This window comes from Dendrobates tinctorius, unplaced genomic scaffold (genome assembly GCF_039654945.1).
Source record: "Dendrobates tinctorius isolate UK_male_01 unplaced genomic scaffold, ASM3965494v1 ptg000116l, whole genome shotgun sequence".
NCBI classification, from domain to species: domain Eukaryota; kingdom Metazoa; phylum Chordata; class Amphibia; order Anura; family Dendrobatidae; genus Dendrobates; species Dendrobates tinctorius.
In genome coordinates, this window is record NW_027361784.1 from 32,515,310 (window position 1) to 32,530,058 (window position 14,749).

The 14,749-nt window shown below is 42.1% G+C and overlaps 1 protein-coding gene and 1 long non-coding RNA gene across 9 annotated transcripts in view; one reads left to right on the plus strand and one right to left on the minus strand.

Moving 5' to 3' along the window:
- The first annotated feature begins 3,275 nt into the window (after positions 1-3,275).
- LOC141101315 (uncharacterized) lies at positions 3,276-8,521 on the plus strand. Its single transcript, XR_012234938.1, has 3 exons — positions 3,276-3,579; positions 5,740-5,824; positions 6,415-8,521. It is a non-coding gene; the product is annotated as an uncharacterized lncRNA (long non-coding RNA).
- A 2,344-nt stretch (positions 8,522-10,865) lies between these two features.
- Positions 10,866-14,749, minus strand: part of CYRIB (CYFIP related Rac1 interactor B) — a 190,014-nt gene continuing 186,130 nt past the window's right edge. For all 8 annotated transcript variants that reach the window (XM_073590328.1, XM_073590334.1, XM_073590331.1 and 5 more), the window contains 2 exons: positions 12,906-12,976; positions 10,866-11,792 (listed from right to left, as the gene is read on the minus strand). In XM_073590328.1, coding sequence (XP_073446429.1) covers positions 11,729-11,792; positions 12,906-12,976 — 135 coding nt within the window. In that variant the 3' untranslated portion in view covers positions 10,866-11,728. The remainder of the gene's footprint in view (positions 11,793-12,905; positions 12,977-14,749) is intronic.

Genomic DNA, 14,749 nt, shown 5'->3' on the forward strand with positions numbered 1-14,749 from the left:
TAAATACTCGAGGGGCTACTGATAACCCAAAAGGAAGGGACTTGTACTGGAAACATTATTTTTCCCTTCATGGAGACCGCTACTCTGAGGAACCTCTGGGAGTCTTTGTGTATAGGGACATGGTAGTATGCGTCACGGAGATCCAGAACCGTCATGAAGCAATTTGGAAACCGTATTTTAACTTCATTTTGAATTTGAGTTTTTACATAACCGTTCAACCCCCTCAAGTTTATAATTGCCCAATATGACCCATCTGGTTTGTTTACCAGAAACAATGGGGAGTAGAGTCCCTCCTTCCTTTCTCGAGGGAGGACCTCCTGGAGAACAGCTTTGCTTACAAGGTCCAAAACCTCACACTCCAGGGCCTCTTGTTCCTCCGGAGAGGACCATAGGGGAGGCACGACAAAGTTCTGGGGAGGGAGTGAATTGAAATCTATCTGAAGGCCTGACCTGACAAGATTTAGTATCCAGGGGCGTTTTGAAATTTTTTCCCAGGCTGGAATTAAACGGGATAGTCTGCCCCCCACCTGGGAAAGACCGTCACTTCGAGGGCTATCACGGGAGCTTCCGAAGAGGAAACCCTTGTCTCTCTTATTCCCCTCATCCCATCTACTCTGCTCCTTCGGAGGCCTCCTTCAGACGAATTTCCGTTTGGGAGTGGCCAGGTTAGGGAACCCTTTTTTTCTTATCCTCTCACTTCTGAAGGATGTCATCCAACGTCTCTCCAAACAAAAACTCTCCTTCACAGGGAATTGAGCATAACTTTAATTTGGTCTGCAAATCTCCCGGCCAGCATTTGAGCCCCCATTCCGGAGCTATTTCTCTAGCTGATCCACCCATATAATAAGGGATCTGGAGTAGAGATGAGCGAATTTGTTCGGATTTTGGCTCCGAATCTGATTTTGACATATTTGAGCTATATTCGAACAATATTCGTGCTGAATGTATGTGTTATGATCGGTTCTGAACATATTTGGTAATTTCTACTCCCATTTACTCTAATGACGTTCGGCTGTGTTCAACGAATATTACAAAAACAATATTCGATTCCAATTGTATTCGGAACCGAATCTGAACAAATACGCTCATCTCTAATCTAGAGGTGCAGGTAGCCGCTATAGCGGGCCTAAGATTACCCCCCGATGTTTCCCATGCCCCTTTAAGAAAAGCATCAGCCTTTTTATCTACAGTAATGGATCTCTCAAGGTTCTCATGTCTTCAAAGGGAAGGGCAAATACTTTAGAGGCCTTGGCAACCGCGACATCCAATTTCGGGGTTTTATCCCATGATGTTGACGCTGTATTGTTGAAGGGGTATTTCCTTTTTAGGGTTGGCATTGATGAATTCTTCCTATCAGGTTTCTCCCACTCTTTTTTGATCAGGACCTGTATGCTTTCATTAAGGGGAAATGCTCTCCGCTTCCTCTGGCCCAATCACCCAAACATTATGTCCTGTACTGTTTTTTTCGGGGCCAGATTCTATCACCCCCATAGTGGATCTTACCGCCTTAGCCAAGCTTTCTACCTCCTCTAGAGGAAAACAGTGGCGCCCCGTCCCACTCATTCCATCGTTTGAGGATGATGAAGAATCTGATATATCCGAGTCTTTTTCCTCGGAGCTGGAGGATTCAGATTGGGGGTATTTGGCGGGCTCTCTGACCTTATCCCGCTGTGTGAGGGACCTAAAGACACTTTCGACCTCTGATTTGATCACCAATCTTAGATCGGAGGCGAAGTCTGGGGTTTCTTCACATAACACTTGTCCTAAGCAAGAATGGCATAGTTTCTTATCCCTGGTGACTGGTAACGCTTCGTTACATATGGGGCAACGTCTGTGCTTGGATCTCTTCCTTCCCTGAATAATGAAAGAAGAGAAGGGAACTACAATTACAAGGTGAACTTTCTCAAAGATCACTCACCAATCAGATGCAGCCGCGGGTACCGGCTCTGGAGGAGGTATAGGATCCATTAAGGGGCTTTTTGAGGATGGAGATTTGTCCACCATGCTGGATTTTCTGCTGTGCTGTGTAGAATGGCTGCTGGAAAGTCCGTTCCGCTTGCCTGCAGAAACATGCCTCTTAGGATGTTGCCGCTGTGGTGGCTGAAGCTGCTGCGGTTCGCTGTACCAGGGAGCATCTCCACGCATTTCCCTTTTTTAAATCTGCCGCCCGGCATCCTCAGCCCGACTTCCGGCCTGCCACAGAAGTACCTCCTCTGCACTGACCTCCCCAGCTGCGTCATCAGGTGGTGCTTCAGCGTGTCTCTGCGCGTGAGCCGGCCGGAAACCCGGAATCCCTGCACCTAAATCTGGTGCGGCGGCTGCGCTCCCCCCCGAAAGACCCCTCGGTCCCACCAAGGTGGCGGCTTCAGGGCACCGCACCAGCCGTGGCAGGGGCCTCCCCGCAGTCTGAACTGGACTGGCCGGACCTGGACCATCTTCCGGAATCTTCATCCAGATACGGCCAAATGGAAAGTTCCCCGTCGGGGACAGAAAACCAACTGATGCGAGGGAGAGGTACCGCCCTTTTATCTGTAGGTTTCCTGTCCCTGAAGGGCGGATCCCCTTTCTGTGGTGCAGTCATGGGGGAAGGAGAAATTATTAATATGATAATATTAAACAGTGTGGTGCTAATAAAAATATGGATATCTTATAGCCTACATATTGTAATATATTGATTAGTCCATATTGAAATTAACCTGAAATATACAGACTGCATCTAGACCAAGACAGACAAGATAATGGTTACAGCGACAATCTTGAGAATCTATGTTTGCTGTTTGTCATTGTAAAACATTAAGGTTTATTTGACCTCTGTCTGTGGTGAGTTTATCAGTCCCGCAGTGACACAATGTTGAGTATACTAAATGACAATGCTTGTTGAAACAGTATGTTTAATCTGGATTACTGGAAAGGATTAACCTTTGTGTACGCTGTTGACTTACTTGAATTTCAAGAGTAGTGAATGGTGCGAGTATATTGACAAAGTATTACCTGATATTTGTGTCATATGGGGGTTAAAAGTGGACTAGGCATATAGACAATTGCAGATTCTTTTACATAAAGCTATAGAAATATAGTTGGGGAAGCCTGATGTAAAACCAGAAATATAGTTGGCGATCTGAAACCATTATAGTATATTCAACCTTAGAGATCTCTTTAACCGTAGTCTGAAATATATATATTTTGTGCTAGGGCTCTAGTCATAAAGTTGTTGGAAACTTTGTTCTTATCATATGTAAATATCAGGGCAAGAGTAAATAGTCTGAAGAGGCAAGTCTTGTTTGATGTTATTTATTCATGATAGGTGGCCACTGTCATGTGATTGGAACATCAAACAACTAACTTGTGTATTTTCATGTTTACCCAATATTATATTGAGTAAGCCTTTGTTTAAAGCATATAAAAGCTGGGAGGCAGTCAAAAGAGACAGGAGCTTGTGGACCTGTGTGAGAGGATGCTCTTCACAGTGTGGGTCCTAGGGCGCATTTCTGTCTTCGCTGACCACTCCTCCAGCTACAGTATTTTCCGGACAGACGTAAAAGCCCCTAGTGAAGATTCTTTTCTCTTCTTCTTTCTGATGTGAGTATATGTACCAAAACCTTTGTAATTTGAATATATAAGTATACGCAATATCATACTATTTTCTATTTCGATATCATTGTCATACATTCCATTGATTTGGAGTTTTTGTCACTTGGATTGATAATTGTATAATAAAATTGTGTTATATCCAAGTGGTGCCTTCTTTAAAGCCGTATCCGAACCTTATTGCTGAACAGTTGGCAATACATAAATTGGCGTAGTCGGCAGGATACGCAGAAGGCTTAGAATTGAATTTTTTGTTAAACTTCCGATAGTCCAGAAAAATTGTGTGATATTGCGTACAAAATGTCTCTCTTTAAGAAGAAAGAGGATGGTTGTGTGGAGATCCCTGGCTGGACCAGGGCTCCATACAATATTATAGCGCAAGAAATGCGTTGTTGTGGATTGGCAGAACCCTGGGAGAATAAGCTCAAGGGTTCAGAGCCCCATGATGTTGTTGGTTTACTTATGGGGATCCCTGCTAAGGCAGGTGCAGTTTAACCCCTCGATGTTGGTGAGTTACTTGAGGCTTTCCCTGCAAAGGCAGGTGATGCAGTTAACCCCTGATGTTGTTGAAGTACTCAGGGGTGATGTAGAGTCTTTAGGACGACGTATGTGGATTTATCTCAGTGCATACCGAGATATGCATGAGCAAAACACCCATATGCAAAGAAAGTTGTCGGAAATGGAACAAAAAGTGGTTGTGAGTCTATTGAGACTCCAGGGTGGGAGGAAACCCCATATATTTTGTCGCACAGTGTTGGTTCAAGTGAACGTTGGGGCAAATATTGGCAAGATGCAAAGCCTGTTGATGTAGAAGAATGGTTGCAGAAAGTAAAAGTAGTAAAAGGGAAAGAATTCTGTGCTCTTGGTAGGTGTGGCTGGATCCTGCTATCTGCATATAGAAAACTGCATGAGGAAAAGCAAAGAATGTTAACTAAAGTGCAGGAATTGGAAATACAGCTATGTGAGGCCCAGGATGCATTGGTGGCAGCACAGGGTCAGAATAAGTTAGTAATGGACAAATGTGTTGGAACTCAGCATGATGCAGAACAGGCTGCTGTATGTGTAAATCAGTATAAGTGCAGAAAGAAGAGGGGGAAGGTGAAAAGGAAGAAAGCTTTGGCCATAGCCAGAGCAGAGATGAGGAACCCAGATCAGTGGGATGGTGATGCACATGAATCAACTGACTCCGAAACTGTCATCAACCCAGAACAGGGGGATGATCATTTTAATGGGGAGATGGAAGGAATGGATCCTCTTCTTAACCCATTAAAAGCTCATCGTATTTGCCAGATCCAGGTTGTAGAGACAGCTACAGGGAAGCAAAACCAGAATGAGGTAGAAGATTGCAGTGTGTCTGATAGATCTGAGTTGCAATCTACCTTAAGTAGAAGAAATACTAGGGGTGGCAAGGCCCTGGCAAGGTTCAGATTCAGGCGATCTGATGATCCCATGTTGTTCTGTAGTAATTATTTGGCATTGTACAGAAATGTTTGCAATCATCCAGATATGTCTCAGAATGATCCTAGTTTTCTATTTTCAATGGCAAATCATTGTAATGTAGATTATGCCACAAGAGTGTCTCTAAGAAATACCAGTTCATATGAAAGATTTGTAAAACTATTAAACGAGTGGTGTCTTAAGTCAAAAGAGCAGGATGGAGTATCCAAGAATGTGTCTGCTGTTTACAGGCCTAGGTATTGCTTTAAATGTGGGAAGATGGGCCACATTAAACGTTACTGTAATCCCAGACCAGAAAGCCATTCATTGCACCAGAATATTGATGGCATTGAGAATAAGGAAGAACTTGCCCTCTACGATACTGAATTTACAGACTCCTGTAAAAAAGCCGACTTTGCTACAACTGCACAAAAGTCGCAAGAAATGCAGATCCCAAAGGTGGATAAGAGTGAGACTGGGAAAGAGCAGAATTTATCATATTGTAGACCCCAAAAAGACGGTGCTACTATTCCTGTGTTCTGTCTATGGGGCTGGATTATTTTACCTTGGTCACCAGTCATGGTTCCTGGGTTATTTTTTTTTAAGACAATCCAGTGAGGTTGTTTGTTTGTTTTTGACCGGATAGGATAAGGGCAAAGTGCAGTATTTGCCTTGCATGTATTCTAACCTTCTCTTTGTATTTTCTTTTTCCAGACTGGACAAACCCGTTTTTCAGAGGAATCGGAGTCAATGTATTTAACTATATATAAGACATGGGGGTAGACTAATGGGCTCAAAGGTAAAGGTTAAAATAATTGTTTGCAAACAACTAAATACAGTAAGTAATCATCCCATTGTAATGAATTGGACTGTATTTAGCTAAAAGTTGTGATTTAGTTTTATGTATGTTTTTAATCTTTATTTTCAGTTAGGAACATAATAGGTTGGTAAAATCCGTTTGTAAGTTGCACCTTGAACAGGGATGTTTGATATTTCAATGAATGGAGGTAATGTGATAGATTTGATTCATCCAGGAGAAATGTATGAATATTGAGTAAAGTGACATGTCAATATTACAGATTCTTAGGAATAAATTCTTGGACTTTTTAAGTGCGCTGCCAGACAGATTTCATATCCAAACAAGGTTAATGAATTAACCCTTTATTCCCTGGGAATAGGGTTAATTCTGGTTTACCCAGATAAGACCCTATTGCGCTCTTGTTCCAACCTATAGTGTGTACAAATGTCAATAATACAGAGAGAAGCTAGAATAGCTCAGTCAGTGGATTTCTAAAATTTGGTGGAATCAATTCAGTGTCCTGAATCTGCTCATTTCTCAAGTAGCAGTCAATGTGATCTCAGATAATAATGTTTTTGTTTTCCCTTTAGATCAAAATCTGATCTGTAAGTGTTGTATTATTGCTTTCATCTTGTGCGACTGCTTTCAAGAGCCAATCTTCAGACAGATGCCAGCTATGGAAAGTGTGGATTTCTGAAAACCAAACAGAATCTATGGCTTTACTTGGCTCAGTGGACACTAGCCATTTTTGAAGGGCAAAGACCAAGAAGATGTGAACTGTACTGAAGAAAATTTCTAATGGGAGAAATGATTAGAAGAAGGATTCCAAGAATAATGCCTGCTGATCCATGCTGTCAGTGGACTTGTGATAAACATTAAATATGATGAATCAGACTGGGGATGGGGAGAGGGCTATTATATGTGGCTCCAGTTCAGATAAAAAGTGTAAAAGTATGAGGGTGGGCAATAGTGATCGCTCCATCATTTGAAGAACATGTAAGATTGCCTAGAGGTGGGATGTTTTCCTTTGGAAATATCACTTTTCGTTATGTTCCAACTAATATAGCTAGTGGGTCAGTTGTTAGTTCTAGGTTAACTTTAAGGAGTAATTTGTATTAGGCATACATTGGTTTGTTGTTGTTGGATAAATAATGTGTGGCTATAAGATATCCAAGGGTGGATTGTCGTGCTAATAAAAATATGGATCTCTTATAGCCTACATATTGTAATATATTGATTAGTCCATATTGAAATTAACCTGAAATATACAGACTGCATCTAGACTACAGGGCCTGTCACACTATGAGATATCGCTAGCAATATCGCTATAACTAGTGACGTTATAGCGATATTGCTAGCGATATCTCTGTGTCTGATACTTACCTACGACCGGCTCCCCCGCTGCTTATCGCTGATCGCGCGAGAACGTTCAGGACTGTTTCTCGTCGTCAGCTTCCTGCGGCGCTTCCTGCTGTGAAGACGAGCGACCCGTGGAGCCGGGCGGGAGGACGCAAGATCGCCTGGTGTGACAGGTAAGTAGCGACCCCCGTCCCCAGCGATGTCGCTGGTGAGATCTGCCTGTGTGGCAGCTCACTAGCGACCACTTAGCGATGTACCAGCGATCCTGACCGCGTCATATCGCTGGTCGGGATCGCTGGTACATCGCTAAGTGTGACAGTACCTTAAGATAGACAAGATAATGGTTACAGCGACAATCTTGAGAATCTATGTTTGCTGTTTGTCATTGTAAAACATTAAGGTTTATTTGACCTCTGTCTGTGGTGAGTTTATCAGTCCCGCAGTGACACAATGTTGAGTATACTAAATGACAATGCTTGTTGAAACAGTATGTTTAATCTGGATTACTGGAAAGGATTAACCTTTGTGTACGCTGTTGACTTACTTGAATTTCAAGAGTAGTGAATGGTGCGAGTATATTGACAAAGTATTACCTGATATTTGTGTCATATGGGGGTTAAAAGTGGACTAGGCATATAGACAATTGCAGATTCTTTTACATAAAGCTATAGAAATATAGTTGGGGAAGCCTGATGTAAAACCAGAAATATAGTTGGCGATCTGAAACCATTATAGTATATTCAATCTTAGAGATCTCTTTAACCGTAGTCTGAAATATATATATTTTGTGCTAGGGCTCTAGTCATAGAAAGTTGTTGGAAACTTTGTTCTTATCATATGTAAATATCAGGGCAAGAGTAAATAGTCCGAAGAGGCAAGTCTTGTTTGATGTTATTTATTCATGATAGGTGGCCACTGTCATGTGATTGGAACATCAAACAACTAACTTGTTTATTTTCAAGTTTACCCAATATTATATTGAGTAAGCCTTTGTTTAAAGCATATAAAAGCTGGGAGGCAGTCAGAAGAGACAGGAGCTTGTGGACCTGTGTGAGAGGATGCTCTTCACAGTGTGGGTCCTAGGGCGCATTTCTGTCTTCGCTGACCACTCCTCCAGCTGCAGTATTTTCCGGACAGACGTAAATGCCCTTAGTGAAGATTCTTTTCTTTTCTTCTTTCTGATATAAGTATATGTACCAAAACCTTTGTAATTTGAATATATAAGTATACGCAATATCATACTATTTTCTATTTCGATATCATTGTCATACATTCCATTGATTTGGTGTTTTTGTCACTTGGATTGATCATTGTATAATAAAATTGTGTTATATCCAAGTAGTAGCCTTCTTTAAAGCCGTATCCGAACCTTATTGCTGAACAGTTGGCAATACAAACAGATGAATTAATTTCAGCCTATTGATTCAGCCCTCCATAACAGTCACTGTCTCTCATGTGGCCCGTCAGGAAAATTAATTTTCCACCCCTGGTCTAGGGTATAAGTGCTGATACCTGATCATCTACAGCAGGAGGCACATTTTTTGGTCCAAGGGCCACATTGCCATACTGAACAAATCCAAAGGGCCACATAAAAATTTAAAGGGATAATTACATGAATACATCACCAGAACAACCGTTAGTACATTAATACACACCCAGATCCAAGTGTTGAGTATTTGAGAAGGATTTTGAGAGTTTCTGCAAAAAAACAAAATCAGTGTGAACACACGCTAACTTAAACTGAGTTTCTGAAGAAGCCAAATCCTCATCATAATACAGGAAACACAGTTCTGATGAGATGCAGGCAGTATCACATATTTACATCCAAGTACCTTATACAGCTCTGGCAAAAATAAAGAGACCACTTCCAAATGTTCAGCTTGTCTGATTTTTCTCTTTATAGGTATATTTTTGAGTAAAATGTAAATTGTTCTTTTAGTCTATAAACTACTGACATGTCAAAATAATAATGGTCAAAATAAAACAAAACAGTGCTTTCAGACCCCAAATAATGCAAAGAAACCAATTTCATAATCATTTGGAAACAACAATACTAATGTTTTAACTCAGGAAGAGTTCGGAAATCAATATTTTGTGGAAGAACCATATTTAAAAACAGCTTTCATGCGTCTTGGCTGCTTTCCACCAGTCTTTCACATGCTTCTGGCACAAAAATGTAAGCAGTTCTTGTTTGATGGCTTGTGACTATCCATTATCCTCTTGACTACATTCCAGAGGTTTTCAATGGGGTTCAGGTCTGGAGAAGGGGCTGCCCATGACAGGGATTTGATGTGGTGGTCTCTTAATTTTTGCAAGAGCTGTAGGTGACATCTGTTCTGATTGAAGTCGTTCTTGTTTTCTTCTCCATTTTATTCAGACACCATGATGAGATTTCATGACCAAAGCTCGTATCTGCAGACTTCCCTCTACTCTGTTTTCAGCAGCACTACCCGACACGGTGCCCATAAAACAAAACAAAAAGTATCACTATACTGCCTCATAAATATCTCCTATGCTGTGCCCCTGAATGCAGAAAATGTCCCTCTCAGTCTGCCCCCCTCTATAATATCCCCACATTGCCCTCTCTATAGTATAATCACACACTACCACTCTCCATAATATAACCTTTTACTGCCCCTCTCCATAATATACTCCCACACTGCCCCTCTCCATAATATACACCAACACTGCCTCTTCCCCATAATAAACCCCCCATACTGCCCCTCTCATAATAATGACCCTCACAGTCCCTCTCCATAATAAACCCCCCTCACAGCCCCTCTCCATAATAAACCCCCACACTAACCCTCTCCATAATAAACCCCCACACTAACCCTCTCCATAATAAACCCCCACACTAACCCTCTCCATAATAAACCCCCACACTAACCCTCTCCATAATATACCCGCACAATGCCCCTCTAGCACCCACAGCCCTCTCAGCCCCTATATATAAAAAAAAAACAAAAAACCAGAATGCCCCTCTACATATCACCACAAACTGTCCCATTTCCCTATTTACCCCACAATGCCTCTCCGCATATTGTCGCCACTGCCCTTCTATATACTTTGCCCCCTTTTCACAGTCTGCCAAATTTATGTCCTAAAATTTCCCCCTTATATGCCCTTTCCCTGGACCCTTCATTTAAAATAAAATCAAATTTCTTCAGCTTCTCCATGGAGCATTTACCAGCCCGACATCTCTTCAGCAGGTGCAGCCCCGGCAGCAGTATGATGATGTCACCGGCATGGTGACCACATCACGCTGCTGCATGTTGGCTCCCCGACGCGCGCTGCTCTGCCCCAGTCTCGGCACCGCAGTGCTCAACTGTATTTGCATCTGAAAAATATAGGAAGAAGAAAACTGTTTCCGGACAGCACGCAGGCCCCACAATATCGCTTGGTCGTATGCGGACCGCATGTCGTGCAGCTCTGATCTAGGGTATAAGTGTGGGATAATGCTTGGTATTCTTTCATATCAATGAAGGAAGAAAATATTTTTTTGTTTTTTTAAACCCTAGTGGTCTACCCTTCCGACATAGGATCTGTGGATATGACATTAATTGTACGTGGGGGAGGGGATACTATGGCATCTGACTTTTGAAAAACAGAATCTGATAGTCCCAAAAAAAAAAAAAAAAAAAAAAAGTAAAATGAATCAAATGATTAATACAAAGTCCTGTTTTAGAAAAATGAAAGCTGACTTTTATTATCTTTTAACAGCCATCCATTTGACATAAACATGCATACGTAATTCTGTTACGCACACATCACATTGTTTTATGTTAGTCATCAAAGATTTAAACATACAACATACGTCCTTACAAAAATGAGTCAAAATGCAACCTAAAAACATTCTAAAAATGTCTTTCTTTTCTTTTTCCCTAGGTCAAAAAAAATCATTGTGCTGGGTACCAACATTTTTTTTTTTTTTTTTTTACAACAGTTAAACACATTCGCTCTTTTTTTTTTTTTTATATTCTCGGCTGCACATGGAGAAAAAAAAAAAGCCGCAAATGAAAAAAAAAAATCCAGTTGTATGTTTTCATATATAATCTTTTTTTTTTTTTTTGACAGCAGAAATAGGCAGATCCGCCATGCAGTATAAGCAATATTAAATATTAGTATATTTTCTGGGATGGAGGGAAAAAATAAAATAAAGTTTAAAAATATTTAGTTCAAGTCACAGAATTTTCCCCACATTCAGGGGAAAAAAAAAAATCTAATGCGATGCATAAATAGCTGCCACTGAAACGGCCATTGTAAAACTGTTTACACCGCCTTCCCAGGCTTCAATCCCATTGATTTTGGCACAAAAAATAAGACGACGTCAGAGCTTACTTAAGAACAAGAACACAGTTTAAAAAAAAACAAACAAAAAAATTAAAGAAAGGGAAAGTGATAGAGATCCGGAGGGGGGAAATAAAACAGTAGAGAGGGGAAGCCGGACAGAAATAGTCATTGCAATCACTAAAATCCTGTAAAGTCTCAGTCATTGCAGAATACTGTCTTGTGTCCACAGCAGATATGCACCCGACGTCACTGTTATTGCAGCATTGCCTTGATTTGCTTCGAGGTAGTCTCATCATTCAAATGTTTCGTTGTGTACCTGGGGAAAGCAGAGGACGGTCAGGAGTTACATCCTGCATTATACCCAAGAGCTGTACTCACTATTCTGCTGGTGCAGTCACTGTGTACATACATTACTGATCCTGAGTTACATCCTGCATTATATACCCAAGAGCTGTACTCACTATTCTGCTGGTGCAGTCACTGTGTACATACATTACTGATCCTGAGTTACATCCTGCATTATACCCAAGAGCTGTACTCACTATTCTGCTGGTGCAGTCACTGTGTACATACATTACATTACTGATCCTGAGTTACATCCTGCATTATACCCAAGAGCTGTACTCACTATTCTGCTGGTGCAGTCACTGTGTACATACATTACTGATCCTGAGTTACCTCCTGTATTATACTCCAGAGCTGCACTCACTATTCTGCTGGTGCAGTCACTGTGTACATACATTACTGATCCTGAGTTACATCCTGTTTTATACCCCAGAGCTGCACTCACTATTCTGTTGTTGCAGTCACATTACCCATAAGAAGCGGCTCTCCACCTCTATGCTTCCATAAAGCGGGTCACTGTTTCTCTAGGATGAAACTTCTCAGGCCACTAGATGGCGCTCAGGAGCAGAATGCTATGGTTATACATTGCATATTAGCTCCCTCTAGTGGCTGCAGACAGAACGTTACTGCAGAGGATTATCTCAGCTCAGAAATATCAGCTCAGGCGGCTGTAAAGATATGAAGATCTGTTTGGGAATGTTTCAGCACAGAATGTTGGTCCTTAATATGACATGATGATAAAAGAACGAGATAAGAAATGGTTAACAATGGCTACGCGGGCCGGTAGTGACGGTGCTGACGAGCTGTAAATAAGCTTTTGTGCTCGGTCTGTTCTCTCCGCCATGGATCCATGCTCCATTACCTCTCAGCTCTTCAGTAAGCAGATGCTTCACATCAAGAGCAGAGGTGGCGTTGGGAAAAAAACAAATGAGACAGTCAGGAGACGGCAGCGACTCCCACAGAGCGCTGGGAAATGAGACGGTCACAGGCGGCTGGCGCCATAACTCACAACTCGCGCTATGGAAATCAGTGACCAAATCCTGACTCCTTCATGACGGGTGGGTCACCGCTGGGAGGTCCGTACCTGAGAGCGTTTAGGAGGCCTTCTACACTGTTGGGGGGCTGTTCTTTGAGAACTTTAATGCAGCCTTTCATCTGAAACCAGAAAATAACAGCGGGGTTAATACAATGTGGCCCTAGTACCGCAACGTCCGTTCATTGCCATACATACATGACAACCTGAAAGTAAAAAAAAAAGTTATAGCAAAAGGGGTCTTCCGATCCAAAAACAGCACCACTCCTGGCCGTGGCTGTGTCTGGTATTACAGCTCAGCCTCACTTACTTGTAAGACAAGAATGTCACTGTTCTAAGGGTTAAAAAAAAACAAACAAAAAAACCCCTGGACAATCCCTTTAAATCTGACCCCTCCCCCTTCCACAGTCCAGTCAAGTAAAGCGTGCGCGGTTACATCTTAAAGGGACATTCCCTATAAAGTGATGGTTATCAATACCATATTAGTGGGGGTCCGACCTCTGATAATAAAAGGGGTGCGAAGGTGACATAAAACGCATGCTGCGCAGTCCCCTCTGCACAGCGACAGCGCGGCATAGTGCTTTACATAAACAGGATTGGCTGCAGCCTTGTAACCGACTCTGCACAGATGACCCCTAGACTCTTCTCCTTTGAAGGGTTCTTCCCCCCCATTTTCATTAATGGGTATTGTTGAATAAAGCTCGTAAATACAAGCAGTTTTGTAATTTACTGCTTGGTAAAAATTTTCAGCCGTCCTTGAGATATCACTTTTCTTTCGTTTATAGCTTGTTGCCTTGGAAACCGGCCACCGCTGCTAAACAGAATATGAGCGGTGCTTACAAAGTTCTTTTCAACTGAGCTTGTAAAACGCTGGATTGAAGATGGCCGGAATCGCTGGAGCGAGCCGCCAACTCCTATCCTCGACCGGATTCAGCACGGCGCTTGCACGCTAGACGACGGCGGTGGTCGGTCTCCTAGGCAACGAAATGTAATCAAAAGACAAAAGTGTTAGTAAGTCAAGAACGGCTGCAAATTTTAATAAGCAGTAAATTGCAAAAGTGTTTGTTTTTCGAAGCCATATCCAACGATATATCTACGAGGCCGCGAGTCACCCTTTAAGGTCTTACAAGCCCCTCATTAATCTAATCGCAGGTGATAATTGTGAGACTGATTTGCATATACAGTCAGATCTCTATTATAGGAGCCCAATAGTGAGAATGGCGCTGCACCGGGGCGGGCGGTTGCCAGCTGTCAAATCTGCCTCTCATGAACTCTAGGGGTTTTCCAGGCTAGCCCACCGGCGCTGCTCTGCATCTGGAGCCGTCCTTCCTGGGAACAGAGGACAACTAGAAATATTTTGGGGACGTTCCTACTAAAGAGAAAGTTGTGAAGCGAGATGGGAAAGCCAAAAGGTAAGAGGCATGTGCGGCCCCATTGCTCCCACACTTTACAAATGTTGGCCATAGTATCTACGGTGTCCGGACTGAAGGTCAGTCACTTCAATGGAATCGCATAGTAATCTGTCCCCCTATATATTACACCATATCGCTTTGGTGAAGCAATAGGAAATGTGTAACAGGAAAAAGAAGGGATTATTATTTATAAGGTATTTCAAGGGGTATTCATTATTTTATTTTTTTATGCAGCTATCCATATAAAAAATTGTAATATAGTAGACTGGTCACTGGAGCAGACACAATTGTCCGAGATTTCCTGTTTTCGTCTCATCAGCTCTGCTATATAGACTGGGGCAGCAGGAGCAGAGTAATCTCCTTTGCTGTATAGATTGGGGCAGCGTCATCTAATTTGCTGTATAGACTGGGGCAGAAGGAGCAGGGTCATCTCATTTGCTTTATAGACTAAGGTAGTAGGATCAGGGACATCTCATTAGCTGT